Source organism: Oncorhynchus clarkii, chromosome 1 (assembly GCF_045791955.1).
Source record: "Oncorhynchus clarkii lewisi isolate Uvic-CL-2024 chromosome 1, UVic_Ocla_1.0, whole genome shotgun sequence".
Classification (NCBI taxonomy): Eukaryota; Metazoa; Chordata; class Actinopteri; order Salmoniformes; family Salmonidae; genus Oncorhynchus; species Oncorhynchus clarkii.
In genome coordinates this window covers 6,158,826-6,181,185 of record NC_092147.1, presented here as the reverse complement: position 1 = coordinate 6,181,185, position 22,360 = coordinate 6,158,826, and the positions used below count along the sequence as shown (strand labels likewise).

Sequence of the window (22,360 nt, the reverse complement as noted above, 5' to 3'; positions counted from 1 at the left end):
GACATCATACAAACAGGAGCACAGCCATAGCTTGGCCAGGGAGGGCACAGGCCCAGACACTTTTGAGCTAGGCCTACCCACTGGGGAGCCAGGCACAGCCAATCAGAATGAGTTTTTCCTCACAAAAACTTAACTACAGACAGAAATACTCCTCAGCACCCTCCTCCCGTCCCCCACGATGATCCCATAGGTAAAGAAGCAGGATGTGGAAGACCTGGGTTGGCGTGGTTACACGTGGTCTGTGGTTGTGAGGCCAGTTGGACGTACTATTCTCTAAAATGACGTTGGAGGCAGCTTATGGTAGAGAAAATAACATTTAAATGATCTGACAACAGCTCTGGTGGACATTCCTGCAGTCAGCATGCCAATTGCACACTCCCTCAAAAGTTGAGACAGTGGCATTGTGTTTTGTGACACAACTTCACATTTTACAGTGACCTTTTATTGTCCCCAGCACAAGGTGCACCTTTGTAATGATCAGGCTGTTTAATCAGCTTGTTGATATGCTACACTTGTCAGGTGGATGGATTATCTTGGACAAAGGAGAAATGTTCACGAACAGGAATGTAAACTAATTTGTGCTAGAAAAATTTGAGAGAAATAAACTTTTGTGAGTATGGAACATTTCTGGGATCTTTTATTTCAGCTCATGAAACGTGGAACATACAATTTACATGATGCATTTATATTTTTGTTCAGTGTAAATACATTTTCATCGAAGCTGTTGTCATTAAAATTGTCATTAACCCATAGGAGTCATTAACCCATAATGGGGAGGGTTACTACTAAGCTATATGGAAAATACATTTTGGCCTTACTGCTATTTTCACATACAAACGCATTGAATAACAGATTAACTATATGGAACAACATATAGTCCCGAAAACAAAATCTAAAGGAAGTTTGTTCTGAAGTGTCCGTCCTATATCTGCGATACGAGTCTTGTGAGGCCTGTGGGCATCCTAGGGCAAAACAATTGACTTGTGTATGCTCGTGTGAGTCTCCCCTTTACACACAGGGGTCATATTGGTGTGTGGGCCAAACTGTTTGAACGCTGCAGACAGATGTTGGCAGATCGGGGGTACCGATTTCAGACGAATCCCAAGATGCTTGTGGGGGGTTATAGAGCAAAATGGAGAACACTGTCGTGTTTGTGAGAGTCTCATCTAATAGTTTCGTAGGCCAAGCCGTTCGGACGCTACAGACAGATGTTGTGAGATGACCAATTTTTGTGGCGTCTCATTGTCTGACAAACATCGCTCTAGCTCTGTCACCTTTCACTGCAGACGCGGAAGGACAACATACTGTAGGTGGATTGAGACGCATCCAATGCAAAAAAATGATTTTTGTATTATGCTAATTAGATTTCAACGTGGGCGGACATCGACCCGAGGGGGTTAATCGCATTCGTTTTTCTAATACATACATTTGTATCTTAATCTTTTAAAATTATAACTAATTTAGCATGAATACATTTTTTTGGAGAGCTGCGAGACATTTACCAGGTTTATTTGGCATTAAGTAGCAGGCTTTATTTAAGTTTAACCTGTAATTGTTGGCTCTCTTCAAAAGTAAAATATTACATTCCTGTTTAAGTTCAGAAATTGTATTTTCTTCTTTACCCTGTAAAGGATTTTTATGGGCTTTTTAAATGTTTTATTTTTAAATCAGATTTAGCTTTTGCAGAGTATGAGATTATCCTTCCCCTGATGTAGTCCTTAAAGGCATCCCAAATTGTATCTATGGTCGGCTGTTCTCTGTCCTCTATGTTTACATTTGTTATGGTAAAGGTAATTTTTTAAATTTACGTATTAAATACATTTGGGGTTCAGAAGTTGTGTTCTGTTCATTCTCCAAATTCTGTCACTAAGTGTATTTTCTGTAAGTGTAATTAATAACCTCTTAAAGCTACCCCCCCCCCCCCCCCCCCACACTTTTTTCAATTTCCGCATGATACAGGAGAATGATCCGATATCACTATATCATGAATTTTATTGATTGATTGATAACACTTGATATATAAATGGTTAGTCTGGTTGTATACCATGAATGGACTTTTCAGCCAGGAAAGCCATCAGAATTTTAACTGTCAATTGTCATCCGGGACACGCTGTAGTGCAAATCAAACACACCCTGGAGAGACAGTTTCTGCAGCTGATTGAATAGAAGCCATTAGGGCAGAAACAACTCTAGTTGAATAGGGGACTAAGGTTTTAGGGCAGAACCCACGCATTGAATAGGGGACTAAGGTGTTGGGCAGAAGCCACTCTAGTTGAATAGGGTACTAAGGTGTTAGGGCAGAAACCACTGTTCTAGTATCCTTTGCACATTGATGTTATGTGTAATAGCATAAGAACAGCAAATGAAGACGGCTGTAGTCAATGTACACTGAAGTCAATGTATACTGTACACTGAAGAAGACTTATCAATGTACACTGAAGAAGGCTGCAGTCAATGTGTCATGTACACTGAAGAAGGCTGCATCAATATGTACTGTACACTGAAGAAGGCTGCAGTCAAAATGCATCCGTGTAGAGCAGTACATTGATAATTGATGATTGTTTTTTGATGTGCTGTCTCTCTCTTTTACGATTGTTTATATGCTGACAGAACAGTACAGATGACACTGCAGCCATGCTTAACCCACAGTAAGCCGAGGCTTCCCCGTCCCTGAAAGGCCTATAGAGAAAGAACAGAAAAAATATGTGCTACAAAACAGGATTTTTAAAAATCTGAAGCCAGCTGTGTTCCAAAATCCCCTCTTCCTCTCCTTCTCGGTTCCATTTCCTGGATTCAACCAACCGTCCTTCTCCATGGGCCATGTGCATCCTGTCGTTTTCCTGGTTTTATTTTTTCAGTTTTCTCTCTCCCCCAAATGGATTGCCTTTCTTCGTCATGGCTGTTAAAAGGCTTGTCGACTCTCAACAGGTTTGGTGTACTGTAGAAAACATTAACGAGAACAAAATGAGGAAACCTGATATGCTTTGATTACGTTATTTATTTCCTTAACAGAAATTGACCCACCTTTCAAACAAACCGATTATGATGACAATGTGTGTGTGTGTGGGGCGGCAGGGTAGCCCAGTGGTTAGAGCGTTGGACTAGTAACCGGAAGGTTGCGAGTTCAAACCCCCGAGCTGACAAGGTACAATCTGTCGTTCTGCCCCTGAACAGGCAGTTAACCCACTGTTCCCAGGCCGTCATTGAAAATAAGAATTTGTTCTTAACTGACTTGCCTGGTTAAATAAAGGTAAAATAAAAAAAAAAAAAAAAAAATGCATGATATATACAGTGTCTAGTCAAAGTCTATACACCCCCCCCCCCCCCCCCCCCCACGACATATCCACACAACCTACTTCACATTTTAAAAGTGAAAGAAAATTATAGAAAACTTTCCAAAGGAATAATACATTTAAGAAATAACCGAAGATATCTTGTTTTCATATATAGTATCTTCACACCCCAGAGTTAATACCTGGTGGAATGCCATTACAGCTGTGAATTTGATTTATTTATTTTATTTCACCTTTATTTAACCAGGTGAGGCAAGTTGAGAACAAGTTCTCATTTACAATTGCGACCTGGCCAAGATAAAGCAAAGCATTTCGACACAAACAACAACATATAGTTAGTTACATATGGAATAAAACACAAACACAGTCAATAATACAGTAGAAAAATGTCTATATACAATAAGTCTATATACAATAAGTCTATATACAATGTGAGCAAATGAGGTGAGGAAAGGTGAGGAAAAGGCATAAAAATGAATCATGTGAATCATGTTGAATAAGATTTTTCCGACTTTCTTAAACTCTTGAGGCAGCATATATCAATTGTTTTAGTCAAAATTGCTCAAGCTCATTAAATTTGGTCAGGAATCAATGATGGACAGCAATAATCAAACCATGTCTCTGATTTTTAAACAAATTTAAGTCAGGACTGAAACTAGACCATTCGGGAACACTCAACACCTCTTGGAAAGCCATTCTGGTGTGTCTTTGGCATCAACGTTTGTAAAACTTTATCCCAGAGTTAGGACAATAACCTCAAGCATACATCAAAATCCACAAAGAAAATAATTTACCACAAAATCCAAATGTTGCAAATAGTCATTGAAAACCTGTGATTGGAATTGAAGAGGTCAGTCAGTCTACAAGCGCAGAGGAAAGATATCAAAGACCTGGGAAGATTCTGTATGGAGGAATGATCTAAGATCCCTCCCCAATGTGTTCTCCGATCACATAAAGAATTTTAGAAAAAGGCTCACAGGCGTTATCCTCACAAGTAGCGTGCTGGAGTATTGAAAACGGGTGCCAATAATTTCAACCGGTCTTTAAAAAAAATACAAAACATTTTTTTTAATGACTTGTTAAACAAAATCTATTTATTTGAACAATTGTATTGGTATAAAATATATTAAATAAACATTTTTTTTAATGACTTGTTAAACAAAATCTATTTATTTGAACAATTGTATTGGTATAAAATATATTAAATAAACATTTTTGCAATAAAGCTCAGTACTTGTATTATTTATTTTATAGTCTTTTTTTGTTCATCGTTATCAAGGGTGGCAATAATTATGCACTATTATTGAGTTGTACCCCCCCCCCTCCTTGTGCCCTCAAGAACAGCATCAATTCGTCGGGGCATGGACTCTACAAGTTGTCGAAAGCGTTGATTCCAAATGCTTCCCACAGTTGTGTCAAGTTGGCTGAATGTCCTTTGGGTGGTGGACCATTCTTGATACACACGGGAAACTGTTGAGTGTGAAAAATCCAGCTGCATTGCAGTTCTTGACACAAAGTGGTGCGCCTGTGTAACCGATGTGAAATGGCTAGCTAGTTAGCGGTGGTGCGCGCTAAATAGCGTTTCAATCGGTGACGTCACTCGCACTGAGGCCTTGAAGTAGTTGTTCTCCTTGCTCTGCAAGGGCTGTGGCGTGATGGGTGACGATGCTTCGTGGGTGGCTGTTGTTGATGTGTGCAGAGGGTCCCTGGTTCAAGCCCAGGTTGGGGTCAGGAGAGGGACGGAAGCTATGCTGTTACACCTGGCACCTACTACCTCTGAATGGCACACATGCACAATCCATGTCTCAAGAGCAGGCGTTCTTAATGTTTTGTACACTCGGTGTATATGAGAGAGAGAGAGTGTGTGAAGTTATGTGCTAAGGTCAAATTATATTGCCCCCCCCCATATTCCACTATCTATGTTTATTGATTACCATAAATCTGCTGTTCCAAGACTACTTGTGTCACGACTTCCGCCGAAGTCGGCTCCTCTCCTTGTTCGGTCGGCGGTCGAAGTCACCGGCTTTCTAGCCATCCATTTTCCATATTTCCATTTGTTTTGTCTTGTTCCCTATTCACACTGCATGTATTTAGTCCTCTGTCCCCCCCCATGTCTTTGTGTGAAATTGTATTTTGTTAATTGGTGATTGTTACACGCCAGGCTATATGTCTATGTTCCGTGTTTGGGCACGCGGATGTGCTTTTGGTACTTTCACTTTACCGGAATAATGTGTGCGCCTGTTCACTACACTCTGCTCTCCTTCACCTGACTTCGCCACCAGTACACACCCTTGACAACTTGTACCTCTACCCCCCCCTTCTGTCATCTCTCAGGAATGAGGAAGTAAAAGAGTGCTGGGGGGGGGGGGGGGGGGGGGGGCTATGAAACAGACTGTTAATAAGAAATAGAAACCTAGCAGCCATTGTCTCCATCTTTTTTGTTATGGAAACCATAATCCTGTTTGTATTTTAGTGTGTTTAATTTCATGTTTGTGACCTCATGAAAGACAATACAGCCACATTAACCCTAACTCTGTTTATACAGGTGCCTCAGTTATGAGAGTTGCATCTAAATCTTGTATAAAATGAATGAGTAAATATTAAACTATTTGCGAAATTATGTAATGTTAACCTTTACATGGGAGACCAATTATCTAATTTTGAAGTTTAACTAAGTCAGTAGCCACGCCCAAGCGATTAGACATTGGTTGGAAATGATGAACCAACCCCTTTTCCACTCTTGAATAAAAGCCTCCATGACGAAAAGTCAACTCAGTTCCAAGTTCCAAGTTGAAAAGGGCTAATTCTGGGCTAATTCTGATTTTAACGGCCCTGTTAGTCAAACACACGTCACTCTCACCATGAAATAATTCACTGCTGGGGAAGGAGGTGGGCCGAGGTCAACTTTGCCTCTCTCTCTCTCTCTCTCTTTTCCACATGTCAACTGAGGATGTTCCTGTGTAAAATGCAGATGGAACAAAAGTGTGCTATGAAACCTGTCAGCTGTGGCTCAAGGTAAACAGCTCCCCCATACCCATTCAAAAGCCCATCGTTTAGTAAACATCACTCTAAGGTTACCATAAATCAACACACAAGCGTAGACCTCAGCGTTTTTCAAAAGCAATCTGAGACTGGAATATACTGGAAGCTGCAGATGTCTTTTTTTTTCTAGCTTTCTTGAGTTTCGGGTAAGTGTTTTTGTGTTTGGCTGTTTCTCTAACTCAGCGTGTCACTTCCTCATCAGCTTTATAATAGATTAAGGTGCCACTTATTTACAGATATGTCCTTCAGGTGCCAGAAGAACCATGCGATATGCACTGTTAACAGAGATAATAGCAGACGATATTACCACAGAGATCACAGATATCTCCCTGTAACTGTGTGTGTCTTTGTGTGTGTGTGCGTGTGTGTGTGTGTGTGTGTGCTGACTTCACCCAGAGGCTGGACAGGAAGGACCGGAGGCAGGCACCCAGCGTTGCTCACTTTTCAAACGATGCAGACCGATTTCTATTCGTATATATTATGGATCCCAATTAGCTGCAAGGGGTCCAGCAAAATTAAGGCAGTTACACAATTTCAACCTTCCTGGTTGAGAACCATAACCTAGCCTGGCCATGTGTTGACAGAACAACACTACATGTATGTTGGTGATCCTGTACCGTTTGAGAACCATCCCCCTCAGACCAACACTACGGTCCTGTACCGTTTGAGAACCATCCCCCTCAGAACAACACTACGGTCCTGTACCGTTTGAGAACCATCCCCCTCAGACCAACACTACGGTCCTGTACCGTTTGAGAACCATCCCCCTCAGACCAACCCCCCTCAGAACAACACTACCATCCTGTACCGTTTGAGAACCATCCCCCTCAGAACAACACTACCGTCCTGTACCGTTTGAGAACCATGCGCCTCAGAACAACACTACGGTCCTGTACCGTTTGAGAACCATCCGCCTCAGACCAACACTACGGTCCTGTATCGTTTGAGAACCATCCCCCTCAGACCAACACTACGGTCCTGTACCGTTTGAGAACCATCCCCCCCAGAACAACACTACGGTCCTGTACCGTTTGAGAACCATCCCCCCCAGAACAACACTACGGTCCTGTACCGTTTGAGAACTATCCCCCTCAGAACAACACTACCATCCTGTACCGTTTGAGAACCATCCCCCCCAGAACAACACTACGGTCCTGTACCGTTTGAGAACTGCCTTCCCTAGACCAACACTATGATATGACCAACACAGTGATATAACTCATATTTTTGAATGACAACAGAGAGTTTTGTCTGCACAAAAATGTTGACAAAACTGTGCGGTATCTCCACAATGCTTGCGCAATTATCTTTGTGAAGAAAAATCAAATGCGTTGTACATCAGTTGTACAACGTGAGTGTGTAAGGGGCTAACAGATTTACATATTCAACGTAAATCGGTCACTCCGTTTAGTACGATACGCTACGAATTCAAATACGTATGATAAGTTGCGAATTCTAATTTGTTGTGACTAACGTTAGCTAGGTAGCTAATGTTAGCTAGGTAGCTAACGTTAGCAAGGCTAGGGGTTAGGGTTAAAAGTTAATTCAAAGGTTTAAGGTTATGGGAAGGTTAGCTAACATGCGTCGCTAATCAGCTCAAATACTAAAGTTGTCCGTGATGAGTCCGTAAGTGGTTTATGTAACCATACCAAACATAACATATACTAACGTGATTGTCTCGGATGAACATTTACTATGTTACGTATAGTCTATGAGGGGCAGCAGGTAGACTAGTGGTTAGAGCGTTGGGCCAGTAACCGAAAGGTTGCTAGATCGAATCCCCGAGCTGACAAGGTAAAAATCTGTCGTTCTGCCTCTGAACAAGGCAGTGTTCCTAGGCCGTCATTGTAAATAAGAATTTGTTCTTAACTGACTTGCCTAGTAAAACAAAAATAAATAAAATATGAGACCAGGCTAAAACCACAGTATAAAATGGCCTTCAACAATATAAGGATGAGGTTTAGAGGACTTTCTGAGGACATTTCTGTAAAATTAAACATTGTATAATCTGTGATTAAAGTCCTTAATTGGCGACAACATTAATGGTACATTAGATAAGGGGAATTTTTGTATTTATTTATTTGTTATTTTACCAGGTAAATTGACTGAGAACATGTTCTCATTTGCAGCAACAACCTGGGGAATAGTTACAGGGTAGAGGAGGGGGGATTAATGAGCCAATTGTAAACTGGGGATTATTAGGAAATGTTGAATGAAATGAAGTGAAATGTTGAAAGTGTCGAAGGTGTCAGTGTAACTTTTCAGTTTTGGTTTTGACTGAAAGTCACTTCAAATCCTATGACACGTAAAATTAGTTACATAACACACAATGACAAAAAAACAAAAACAGGGTATTCATTCCATGGCATCGTTATTCACATCTTCAGTTAGTAAACGTGACAATCAATCACTGAAAATGCGCCTTTAAAGAAACCAGCCACTTGATCAATTTCAAACGTTGGTGAAGTCAGACGAGCAACGTTGGGGATGGGTGGATGGAGTCTTGGAACCTAACTACTCTGCTGTGGGTCCAGGAAAAGGGGGGGGGGGGTTAGGATAGTAAAACAGTTGGAGAGACAGAAAAGCTGGCTCTCGCCTGGCGTCCTCTTGTATCAGTGCAACACTTTGGCTGTCTAGAGATAAACACAGCTGACGGAGAGTCAGCGAGTGTCAGTGAGTGTTAGTGAGCCTCGTGTCATGGAGGGGCCCTCAGATGGCGACCCTGCAGGAGATCTCTGTGGGTCTTTCTTCAGCGAACACCTGAAGCTCACAAAACAACTGTTGCAACAGCAGGGAGAACTCAGAAAGACCCCTCATGTTAAAACTTACAAGGATAACAAACTCTCGTAGGCCTGTATGTCAAGAGATGTCCTCTGGAGCCCTCTGAATGTATAGCCTGGTCCCAGATCTGTTTGCTGTGTCATTCTAACTCTTATGCTCATTGTCACTCCAGGTTGGTAAGACAGCACAAACAGATCTGTAACCAGGCTAATGAATTGTAATATAAACATATTTACATGGAAGTGTCAAGGCTGGATAAACTGATTGATATAATGGTTTAATTGTTCGAGTTGAAATGTGTACAAGTTATCGGGAATTAATATAGGCCTGTGCAGTCAGGTTCCTTATGCTGAAGGAATTAATATAGGCCTGTACAGTCAGGCTACTCATGCTGAAGGAATTAATATAGGCCTGTGCAGTCAGGTTCCTCATGCTGAAGAAATGAATGTAGGCCTGTCCAGTCAGGCTACTCATGCTGAAGAAGAAGAGAGTGGTAACGTAAATCGGTGATACACTGTTGATAGTTTGACATGGTTAGGCTGTTTTGATGATAAAGACTGTTCCATGTTTTCTCCATATTACCTCTCTCTCTGTATCTGCACTTTTGTTTTGATAAGGAGCGTCCGACTTACTCTGTCGCAGTGACTGCTAAGCGATGCTGCCGTGGCTCGTGCTCTGGGTTCAAGCGGCCACTTGAGTGGGTCACACCGTCACGAGCGGTACGTTTCCTCACATTGTGCCGTTGCTCGCTGGCCGTGTGCGCAACATTAAAACGGGGCACTGAAAATAAATATTTCCAGGAAAGCCAAATTCAGAGCTGGAATTTGACCTGCTTAGAATGCCAAAATCATAGAATGCCAAGAAATAGACCGAATGCCAAGAACTGACCTCGCAAGAACTAGATAGAATGCCAAGAACTAGGGAATGCCAAGAACTAGACCTGTTTAGAATAATATTTCAAGAACTAGGAAAGCCAAATTCAGAGCTTAGAATGCCAAGAACTAGACCTGCTTAGAATGCCCTAGACCTGCTTAGAATGCCAAGAACTAGATGCCAAGAACTAGACCTGTTTAGAATGCCAAGAACTAGACCTGTTTAGAATGCCAAGAATGACCTGCTTAGAATGAACTAGACCCTAGACCTGCTTAGAATGCCAAGAACTAACTAGAATGCCAAGAACTAGACCTGCTTAGAATGCCAAGAACTAGACCTGTTTAGAATGCCAAGAACTAGACTGGTTTAGAATGCCAAGAACTAGACCCGTTTAGAATGCCAAGAACTAGACCTGCTTAGAATGCCAAAAACTAGACCTGCTTAGAATGCCAAGAACTAGACTGGTTTAGAATGCCAAGAACTAGACCTGCTTAGAATGCCAAGAACTAGATCTGCCTAGAATGCCAAGAACTAGACCTGCTTAGAATGCCAAGAACTATACCTGTTTAGAATACCAAGAACTAGACCTGCTTAGAATGCCAAGAACTAGACCTGCTTGGAATGCCAAGAACTAGACCTGCTTGGAATGCCAAGAACTAGACCTGCTTCAACCGGTACTATTTACAAAGCAACTTCTGCCCTACAGACTTTGTTCTTCTGGAGACCCCCCCCCCCCCCCCCAATTGGCAAAACAATGCTTCATGCTTATTAGGGACTCCATCCATAAGGTATCACACCGACACAACATAGCTGGCTTTCTTGACATGTGTGTAAGCCACGGAGAGGACCGTCTATGAGGGCTGTGTGGCATAGCGCCACACTCTCTCATCCACCAACACTGAGGAGGAATGCAGAATTAAGACGTTTGTTTTAAAATACAAGTTGTTGAATATTGTAATGTGTCACTGTTCCAATACTGTTGGAGCTCACTGTATATTTATATTGCGGACTCTGACATTTCTCGTTCTAATATTTCTTAATTTGATTTGCGTGTATTGTTAGGTATTACTGCACTGTTGGCGGTAGGACCATAAGCATTTAGCTACACCCGCAATATATCTGCACAATGTGTGCGCCACTAATACATTTTAATATATAAAAATGTGGTATTATACACTCAGTTTCCAGTTTATTAAGTGCACTGATTTCGTACCATGTCGGACCCACCTATGCCTACAGAGCAGTCTGAATTCTTCGAGGCATCAATTCTATAAGGTGTGGCATTCAAACGTTGCTCAACAGGTATCAAGGGACCTAACGTGCGCCAATGAAAATATTCCCCACACCATTACACCGCACCGCACCGCATCGTTGATACCTGGCGGTATGGGGCCATGTGCTCACGCTGCTTACGCCAAATCCTGACTCTGCCATCAGCATGACGCAACAGGAAGTGGGATTCATCAGACCAGGGGATGTTTTTCCACTCTTCAATTGTCCAGTGTTGGTGATGGCGTGCCCACCGAAGCCACTTCTTCTTGTTTTTAACTGTTAGGAGTGGAACCCAGGGAGGTTATCTGCTGCAATAGCCCATCCGTGACAAGGACCGACGAGTTGTGTATTTCAAGATGATGTTCTGCTCACCACTGTTATTTGCCTGTTTGTGGCCTCTGCCTGTTCGCTTGCAGGATTCTTGCCATTCTCCATTCGACCTCTCTTATCAGCAAGCTGTTTTTGCCCGCAGGACTGCCGCTGACTGGATGCTTTTTGTTTGTCGCACCATAGCCGGTAAACCCTAGACCAGCCAATGTTTACTTTTTTAAATTTGGGGCTATGTCAGTCAATTGATAAACATCCTAACAGTATTTCCCTGCGATCACAATCCAACCTGGATCTACACTGAATATTTCATTCATTCAGATCTAGGAGGTGTTATTTTAGTGTTCCCTTTATTTTTTTGAGCAGTGTATATTTGGTTTTAATGTAGACAAGAGCCCTGAATACAGCTTCACACAGGTATGATCTGGCGAAGGGTACCGTGAGTTTTAATGCTGAGGGAGACGGCAAGGGTATTCCTTTTGAGTCAGGAATATGTTGTCTGCATTCTGTATTATGACAGCTCGATCAGCTGTTCGATTTCACTTACCAGCATGTCCGCTGAGCCGGGATCACAGCCAAACGGATTGGGAAGTATGTCCCAAAGTGCTCTTCCAAGCGTTGGAGATGTGCAGGCATCACAACTGTTTCCTGTTAGAAACATGCACAGCAGAGGGAAGGGGGCATGGTTCGCTTTTGAAAGACTCTCCAATAAGAATGATTTCCTCTGAATCCACTGATTCCGTCACTCATCTGTAGAATGTTTTTGTATTTTCCCTGTATGCTTGCATTCAGTTTCCCAAATATGTCTGTTACATAGGCAAGGAAACACATTTTCCTTCCATTACACGTTAAAAAAAAACTGACTTAGTTGACTTCCTGTGCAATGAAAAGAAAATGTGCCTCCTTGCCTATGTAACACACATATTTGGGAAACGGAACATGACAAAGTTCGATTTCACACTGAGGTTAATCGAACTCTTGTCATTCACAATAGATGTAAAAAACACACACACAGAAAGACTTGGTTAATTTTCTATCCATTGTGAATGACAACAGTTCCTCTCTCAATGCAAAAACATCTTTCTAACACGCCTCCTTGACAACCACCAAGCCTCAGTGTAAAATAGACTATTGTCATGCTCTGATCCCATATCTCCACACAGTTGTGCTAACAGGCGTGCAGTGGATGTGCATTGATGTCGTTTACAATCAAAGTTACCTGCTGCAGTATATCTCTGAGTTCTGTGCTCAGCTCTTTTGCAGCCAGTTGCTCTCTTTTGCGTCCATCTGGCAGAGGGAGAGTCATTCATAACTAGAGCGCAGAGGCCTGCCCGCCATAGACGGAGTCTCATCTGTGCATAAGCTCACCACTCAACATGATTGTAAATAGCCCACCCATTTTACCTACCTCATCCCCATACTGTTTTTATTTATTTACTTTTCTGCTCTTTCGCACACCAGTATCTCTACCTGTACATGACCATCTGATCATTTATCACTCTAAATTGTAATTATTCACCTACCTCCTCATGCCTTTTGCACACAATGTATATAGACTATTTTATTTTTTCTACTGTGTTATTGACTTGTTTATTGTTTACTCCATGTGTAACTCTGTGTTGTTGTCTGTTCACACTGCTATGCTTTATCTTGGCCAGGTCGCAGTTGTAAATGAGAACTTGTTCTCAACTAGCCTACCTGGTTAAATAAAAGTGAAATAAAAAATAAAATTCGATCCCATGGAATCCGTTTTATGTTAATATAGCCAGCCACACAGCGCACTAAACATCCCCTGTGCCGTGTCATGCTCAGGAATCACGAGACAGAAGAATACATCCTCGTGAATAGCATCCCCTAACAAAAGTAAATGCATGGGGCACCTCAGTCCTTCACAGCTAACGTCCATTTGGAGAGCATATGCTGGGGGAGTTTATTTTTTTTGAGTTTGGAAATTCTCCCACGACCCCATTTTCATATCAGGCAACCCCATATTGGTCGCGACCCCTAGTTTGGGAACCGCTGCACTAGACACCATGTTGCGTAAAAAGGAAGCCGGCTGTTTCTGAGATACTGGAACCGACGCGCCTGGCACCGACGATCATACCCACACTCAGTCACTTAGGTCACTCGCTGTGCCCATTCTAACGTTAAATAGAACAGTAACTGAATGTCTTGATGTCTGTCTGCCTGCTTGCTTTATATAGCAAGACACAGCCATGTGACTCACTGTCTGTAGGAGCAAACCATTTTCGTGAACGGGGTGGGAGTACACCTAATAAACTGGCCACTAAGTCTATAACTCTCAATGGTAATGGCATTGTTTGAGATGAGGGGCAAGACTTGTGTCCCTTTCAACATTTCTTGAAAGGTACGCTTAAGAAAATACGTTTGCAATCATTTGTTATGGTTTAGACCAGTTTCCCAGACACAGATTAATCTTAGTCCTGGACTAAGTATGTTCAATAGAGAATCTCCATTGAACATACTCTTTAGTTCAGGAGGACTTGGTTTAAATCGGTTACAAGTGTAAGACAGCATACATAACACTTAAAAGTTTATTTAATTCACATATACAAAGATATGACAATTCATTGCTACTGTGTCAAAATACATTATCACACAAATTCAGCTATATATTACAGAAATACTGTACAGTGAAGCATCGGTGAAACTGTGGAAATGTTAAATGTCACCCGGATTCAAGTAGCCTACGTTATGTGATTGATTTTATACGTGAATAAAACCTCATAATGTACAGATGATTATCTACAGTCTAATGTACACTAGCCTGACAGATGATTATCTACAGTCTAATGTACACTAGCCTGACAGATGATTATCTACAGTCTAATGTACACTAGCCTGACAGATGATTGTCTACAGTCTAATGTACACTAGCCTGACAGATGATTGTCTACAGTCTAATGTACACTAGCCTGACAGATGATTGTCTACAGTCTAATGTACACTAGCCTGACATATGATTGTCTACAGTCTAATGTACTAGCCTGACAGAGCCTGACAGATGATTATACTAGCCTGACAGATGATTATCTACAGTCTAATGTACACTAGCCTGACAGATGATTGTCTACAGTCTAATGTACACTAGCCTGACAGATGATTGTCTACAGTCTAATGTACACTAGCCTGACAGATGATTGTCTACAGTCTAATGTACTAGCCTGACAGAGCTTGACAGATGATTATACTAGCCTGACAGATGATTATCTACAGTCTAATGTACACTAGCCTGACAGAAGTACATCATCTTTGTGTCTTTCTTGTAAACACTATAATTTAACATAATGAAAAGTTCAATGAAAGCAGCTATTCAAAGTGAATCACGATAACAAATCAAAGCAAAGCTGATATTCACTTAGTTGACATTTCCCTTCAAAGAGCTGAGCAACCAACAAACTATTTACAAGTCAAGAGACGATCCAGACCAGCGTAACAACTTGATTTCGATAAACACACAGACCCCCAAAAATGTAAATCCTGGTTTCTTTATGAGCATCCGTATAGAACGAAGGAAAAATTAATTCCTGGACAAAAGAGAGATTTGTCCATAATGTGACGTGTATTGGTTGGTTGTAAAAATACTGTCTACAGCTGTTTTATGTAGTTCCTACGAAAGTATTAGTTAAGCATTTAAGTATAGGCTTAAAAGGAGAGCGTTAAACTGGAGGGCATTAAAGTTCAGATGGAAAGCAGGAGGGCAGAATCAGTAATTGAGCCACTGGATATGGATTAGGAAGGCTGAGTCAAAACCAAACAAAATCAAAACCTTTTAAACTGAAAAAGGAAAAGGTGGCAAAGTCCAGCTTTATTTCACCTGAGCATGTTATATACCCTGTACTACGTCCACCTCGTCACCGGAAACGGAGGGACGTTATAAGACACTGATTACATTTTTTAATTTTTTTTACTATACTTTTTACTCTACTATACTATCACCACAGCGTTCGTCATAAATAGATGTCTGTAAAGGAGCCCTACTCCATTAACCATAGTGTTAGTCATAAATACTTTTAATTTCCTCCTTCCTCAATGGGTCACTCATTTAAAATTCCTAACAGTCAAGCGGAAAAGCAACATGGTGGAAGGAACCCTCGATCAACCCTTTCAACCATCTTTGATGAGACACAGCCTTTGGTTAGCAATAGTGCTACTACATTATAGCTGGTGATGTTCACGGTACCATAGATTTGGAATGAATGAATTTTGTCCAGTAGCTGGTTATGTAACATCCAATGTGTTTAAGATGACATGGGAGAGCGAGTACTTTGGTGTTTATTCTCCAGGAGAGAGAGTTAAAAGAGAGAAATAGGTAAAGAGAAGAAAGCCTTGGCCAGCTGGTTAGGTAGGTAGGGCGTATTGTTGTTGTGCTTATTTGAGAGCAGTGTTGTGTTACCAAAGTGTTCTATACCGAGGTTTGAAAGGGGCCCCTCCCTGAGCTACAATCCTGCACATTGTTTCCTATGCCTTCGCTCTCCCTCCACTCCCTCCTTCTCTACCCCCTTCCTCCACCTCTCCCTCCTTCTGCCCCCCTCTCTCTCCCTCCACCCCTCCTCCTTCTCTACCCCCTTCCTCCACCCCTCGCTCTCTCCCCCCACCTCTCCACCGACCTCAAGCCTCTCTAATGCCCTGACCCTGATCACAACCTGCGGATGGAGTTACAGGAAGCTGGAGGCTCCTCAGGAGATATGGCGGCCCCGTGGTGAAAGGTCCTTTTCACTTCCTGTGTACGACTGGCTGCCTGGAGAGCAGAGAGGGGGGGGGGGGGGGGGGGGGGGGCGTGGCAAGAGGGAAGGAGTGAGGTGTTAGGTGGTTATACTGGGAGCATTATCATAGCCAACAGTATTGTTAGAACGTATGTGTGATTGAGTTAAGACTTCCCATATTCATCAGCACACAAAGGCCATTTCACAAAAAAGATTGCCTTTTGCGTATCTTCCAAATTTTAAGTAGATATTGTGAATCAATATTGAATTTTAAAAGCCTGTTATATTAAATGAAGTGCTTTTTAATAAAGACCAGCTGGAGAATTCAATAAATCTGATTTTTGTTCTATGAATAAAGACTTGCTAAATTGCCAAAATTCAACATTTTTATACATTCCTTTGTACAAGCTGTGACATCTAGGAAGATTTTAACCCACTTAAACCCAGCATTTCACCAACATTGTAAAGCCCTAGTTATTGTGTTGCTATGACAGTCATTTATGAAGATGATTTATTTACTGTGATTAGTGATTCATTTCTATCTATCCCTCACTGGTCATCACTGTTACATGAACTGTCGTTTTAATACGGTGAAACGGTTCCTTTTTTGAAATATATATATTTTTTTTTCCAAACAAAAATTTAACAACTAATAGGCAAATTATAGTGTAAAAGTAGGTGAGCTGGTTGCACATAACACGTCAAGCCTGTTACCCATACATCACCCGTAGCGAAGTTACCAACAATCGGATGTATCCGGTTTTCAGGGATACAACTAATTCAAACGAACTTCCTTTTTTCGCTGAAACCGGATTTGGGAACTCTCCACCTTGACAACTCGAGGGGTTATAATCAAATGTAAAACCGGGAGATACTCCGAATTATGTATTAATTTGTAGATGTCCAGCATCCATTTTGTATGATATACTGTATTACAAACTGCAATTCGTACAATATATATAACAAAAAAAGAAAAGTTAAATGTATAATATGTTAGCTAGGTGGCTAACACTAACATTAGCTAGGCTAGGTGTTAGCGGTTAGTGTTAAGGTTAGGAGTTAGATTAAAGGATTAAGGTTAGCGGAAGAGTTCGCTAACATGTTAAGTAATTGCAAAGTTGCTAATTAGCAAAAATTGTCTGTGATGAGATTTGAACACGCAACCTTTGAATCGTTACCCCGTACCGTTACCCCCTGTATATAGCCTCGCTACTGTTACTTTACTGCTGCTCTTTAACTGTTTGTTATTTTTATGAAACAATTTCACTTATCTATTCTTTACTTGACACTTATTTTTCTTAAAACTGCATTGTTGGTTAAGGGCTTGTAAGTAAGCATTTCACTGTATTTGGCGCATGTGACTAATAAAATGTGATTTGATTTACACGTTTTCTCGACCAATCCATCCTATTTTCACTATTTCCTTAAGTAAACTTCTATCGTAACCATACCAAATGTGACATATAATACTAATTTGAGTGCCCCCGGATTTACATTTAATGTGTGTCTATGAGACCAGGTTGGAACTCTATACCACTAGTGACTATCAAAAGAATGGAGGCCCTCTGCAAAATTAAGTAATATTTCATCATCACATCGATTATCTATGAGCGAGTGGGTCAGTGTGTGTGTGTGTGTGTGTGATGCAAGCACATCATCACATTCTTCCACCTGCTCTGGTCGACATAGCGACACAACAGGGGATCTGTTATTGTCTTCAGGGGGCGCTCTGCAGGTCGACAATATAACACGTTTTTCAGTCCACGTTTTTTAGGCACCAAACGGAAGAAAATGGTACTGAAACAGAGGGACTATTTGAATTACCTTCAATAAGAAATGCTGTTTTTTAAAAATCTGTTGCACTAATTAATGAATTAATTAATTGATTTCACTTTTATTTAACCAGGTAGGCTAGTTGAGAACAAGTTCTCATTTGCAACTGCGACCTGGCCAAGATAAAGCAAAGCAGATTCCCTGATCCACCTTAGTACATTGAGCGTGGCTGAGGTGCACCCGTGACCGGCTCGGAAGCCGGATTGCACAGCGGAGAAGGTACGGTGGGATTCGAAATGGTCAGTGATCTGTTTATTAACTTGGCTTTCGAAGACTTTAGATAGGCAGGGCAGGATAGATATAGGTCTATAGCAGTTTGGGTTTAGAGTGTCACCCCCTTTGAAGAGGGGGATGACTGCGGCAGCTTTCCAATCTTTAAGGATCTCGGGCGATACGAAAGAGGTTGAACTGGCTGGTAATAGAGGTTGCAACAATAGCGGCGGATAGTTTTAGAAAGAGAGGGTCCAGATGGTCTAGCCCAGCTGATTTGTCCAGGTTTTGCAGCTCTTTCAGAACATTTGCTGTCTGGATATGGGTGAAGGAGAAGCTGGCCAGCCGTTGAGAAATGCTTATTGAAATGTTCGATTATCATGGATTTATCAGTGGTGACCGTGTTACCTAGCCTCAGTGCAGTGGGAAGCTGGGAGGAGGTGCTCTTGTTCTCCATGGACTTTACAGTGTCCCAAAACTTTTTGGAGTTAGAGCTACAGGATGCGAATTTCTGCTTGAAAAAGCTAGCCTTTGCTTTACCTGTGTATTGGTTCCTGACTTCCCTGAACAGTTGTATATCGTGGGGACTATTTGATGCTATGGCAGTCCGCCACAGGATGTTTTTGTGCTGGTCAAGGGCAGTCAGGTCTGGAGTGAACCAAGGGCTATATCTGGTCTTAGTTTTGCATTTTTTTTGAACGGGGCATGCTTATCTAAGATGGTGAGGAAATTACTTTTAAAGAATGACCAGGCATTCTCGACTGACGGGATGAGGTCAATATCCTTCTAGGATACCCGGGCCAGGTAAATTATAAAGGCCTGTTCGCAGAAGTGTTTTAGGGAGCGTTTGACAGTGATGAGGGGTGGTAGTTTGACCGCGGACCCATAGCGGATACAGGCAATGAGGCAGTGATCGCTGAGATCCTGATTGAAAACAGCGGAGGTGTATTTGGAGGGCAAGTTGGTCAGGATAATGTCTATGAGGGTGCCCATGTTAACGGATTTGGGGTTGTACCTGGTGGGTTCCTTGATGATTTGCGTGAGATTGAGGGCATCTAGCTTAGATTGTAGGACTGCCGGGGTGTTAAGCATGTCCCAGTTTAGGTCACCTAACAGAACGAACTCTGAAGCTAGATGGGGGGTGATCAATTCACAAATGGTGTCCAGGGCACAGCTGGGAGCGGAGGGGGGTCGATAGCAGGTGGCAACAGTGAGAGACTTATTTCTGGAGAGGTTAATTTTTAAAATTAGAAGTTAAAACTGTTTGGGTATAGACCTGGAAAGTATGACAGAACTTTGCAGGCTCTCTCTGCAGTAGATTGCAACTCCTCCCCCTTTGGCAGTTCTATCTTGACGTAAAATGTTGTAGTTGGGTATGGAAATCTCAGAATTTTTGGTGGCCTTCCTAAGCCAGGATTCAGACACGGCAAGGACATCAGGGTTGGCAGAGTGTGCTAAAGCAGTGAGTAAAACAAACTTAGGGAGGAGGCTTCTGATGTTGACATGCATGAAACCAAGCTTTTTTCGATCACAGAAGTCAACAAATGAGGGTGCCTGGGGACACGTGGGGCCTGGGTTTACCTCCACATCACCCGAGGAACAGAGGAGGAGTAGGATGAGGTTACGGCTAAAGGCTATCAAAACTGGTCGCCTAGAGCGTTGGGGACAAATAATAAAAGGAGCAGATTTCTGGGCGTGGTAGAATAGATTCAGGGCATAATGTGCAGACAGGGGTAAGGTGGGATGCAGGTACAGCGGGGGTAAGCCCAGGCACTGAGTGATGATAAGAGAGGTTGTATCTCTGGATAAGCTGGTTATAATGGGTGAGGTATCAGAGGTATTATGAGTGGAATAGAGGCTCCGCAGTAAACTAAAACAATGATAACTAACCTGAACAACAGTATACAAGGCATTTTGACATATGAGAGAGACATACAGCGAGGCATAAAGTAATCACAGGTGTTGATTTGGAGAGCTAGCTAAGACAACAACAACAGCTAATCAGCTAAAACAACAACAGGTAAAATGGCGATGAATGGGCAGAGGGTCGGTTAACTACACACAGAGCCCGAGTTCGCGGCTGGGGCCGGCAGATAAACTAAATAAATAAATAATAATAAATAGATAAAAATAAATAAATATATAAACAGAATGGCGTACCATGATTTATGGACAGTCCAGTGGGCATCAGCTATGTAGCCAAGTGATCATAGGGTGCAGGGGGCAGCAATAGATGGAACAGGGAGGCCGCGGAGTAGTCGTTACTACGCTTGCACGCGGCGTTTAAAGTTAGTAGCCCGGGGCTAGTAGAAGCGCCTGCTCCGCCGGAGGCCGGTTGAAGGCACAGCGGATGGAGTGTTCGTCAGCAGACCTGTCGTGGTGGTGCGCTGTGTCGACTAAGGATCCAAGCCAGGTGGCGAAAGAGGTATTGTAGTTGTAGTAATTTAGTTTTCTATCCGGGAGATGCGCCTGGCTCACGGCTAACTGGTGCTAGCTTCGGGACAGAGGCGTTAGCCACTATAGCCACTCGGCAGCAGCAGTGATCCGGTGCCAAGGTCCAGAGCTTACGGCAAGGATCCGGTGGAGTAGTGTATTCTAGCCGTCTTTGGGTGGAGTCCGGGTGAACAACTGAGTAGGCCGGGAGGTGGGCCTCAGGGATATCTTCTGTACAGGGTACCTCGGTGGGTGCTAGCTAGCTGTGCAGAAGGTAAAGGCCGCTAGCAGTGGCTAACAATGACTAAATAGCTTGTAGCTAATTAGCTGGTTAGCTTCTGATGGCTGTGGTATAAGGTTTGCTATAAGGTCTAAAAATGACAAATAATAGTGGTTCTGTATCACATTGGGTGAGGCAGGTTACCGGAAGGTATAATTTAACTAAAATGGAGAAGAGATTGAAAATAAAATAACAAAAATAAAAAATAACAAAAAAATACGAAAAAATACAAAAGTACACGAGATGGACGAACGAAACACGTCTGCACTGCTACGCCATCTTGGATCAGGAATCCAAGATTCCTGGAATACGACCCAGGTCTCTGTCCGCTCACTAACGTTGCAGCCCTTGCTGTTGTAGCTCAGATCACTCGGTGGACCATTCAAGGGTGGCTAGCTAACACCTCTTAGTGACCTTCTGAAGCAGCTCTGTCAGTCACAGCAGTGTTTCCTTATAAACCTGGTCCTTGATGACCACTCTCTCCAACAAAACATTTTGAGCCGTTACTTCATTACCAGGTTGGCTCTAACCAATATAAAACTTACAAACACTTAGTTTGGTTTAGGGACGGTCAATTCAATGAATTACAAAAGGAGTATGTCCGAAATGCTGAAATTCCTGATTTCCTGACTACTCAGGAACAATCACGTCCATGACACTTTGAAGCTTACTTCAAATGAGCATACTCAAACAACGAGTGAGATCCCCATCTCTGGGCTGACTGAGACAGGCTTTATAATGAACCATCATGTTGATGTATAGGGTCATTATTAGCTTCCACTGACGACTCCAAGTTAAACTATAGTTCATACGATCCATCACCATATAGAGGCAGGTTAAACTACAGTGTAGAAAGTCCCTCCCCCTATAGAGTCATGTTAAACTACAGTGTAGAAGGTCCATCCCCCTATAGAGTCATGTTAAACTACAGTGTAGAAGGTCCATCCCCCTATAGAGTCATGTTAAACTACAGTGTAGAAGGTCCATCCCCCTATAGAGTCATGTTAAACTACAGTGTAGAAGGTCCATCCCCCTATAGAGTCATGTTAAACTACAGTGTAGAAGGTCCATCCCCCTATAGAGTCATGTTAAACTACAGTGTAGAAGGTCCATCCCCCTATAGAGTCATGTTAAACTACAGTGTAGAAGGTCCATCCCCACCCCCCTATAGAGTCATGTTAAACTACAGTGTAGTCCAGTCATGTTAAACTACAGTGTAGAAGGTCCATCCCCCTATAGAGTCATGTTAAACTACAGTGTAGGTCCCTCCCCCTATAGAGTCATGTTAA

The 22,360-nt window shown here is 42.2% G+C and overlaps 1 protein-coding gene across 3 annotated transcripts in view; it reads right to left on the bottom strand.

Moving 5' to 3' along the window:
* Positions 1–2,769: 2,769 nt before the first annotated feature.
* Positions 2,770–22,360, bottom strand: part of LOC139414845 (lisH domain-containing protein ARMC9) — a 90,702-nt gene continuing 71,111 nt past the window's right edge. For 2 of the 3 annotated variants that reach the window (XM_071162440.1, XM_071162441.1), the window contains one exon: positions 16,203–16,350. In XM_071162440.1, the coding sequence (XP_071018541.1) occupies positions 16,289–16,350 (62 nt within the window). In that variant the 3' untranslated portion in view covers positions 16,203–16,288. Of the gene's footprint in view, positions 2,939–16,202; positions 16,351–22,360 lie in introns of those variants that run through there. The other variant, XM_071162449.1, reaches the window with a different exon arrangement.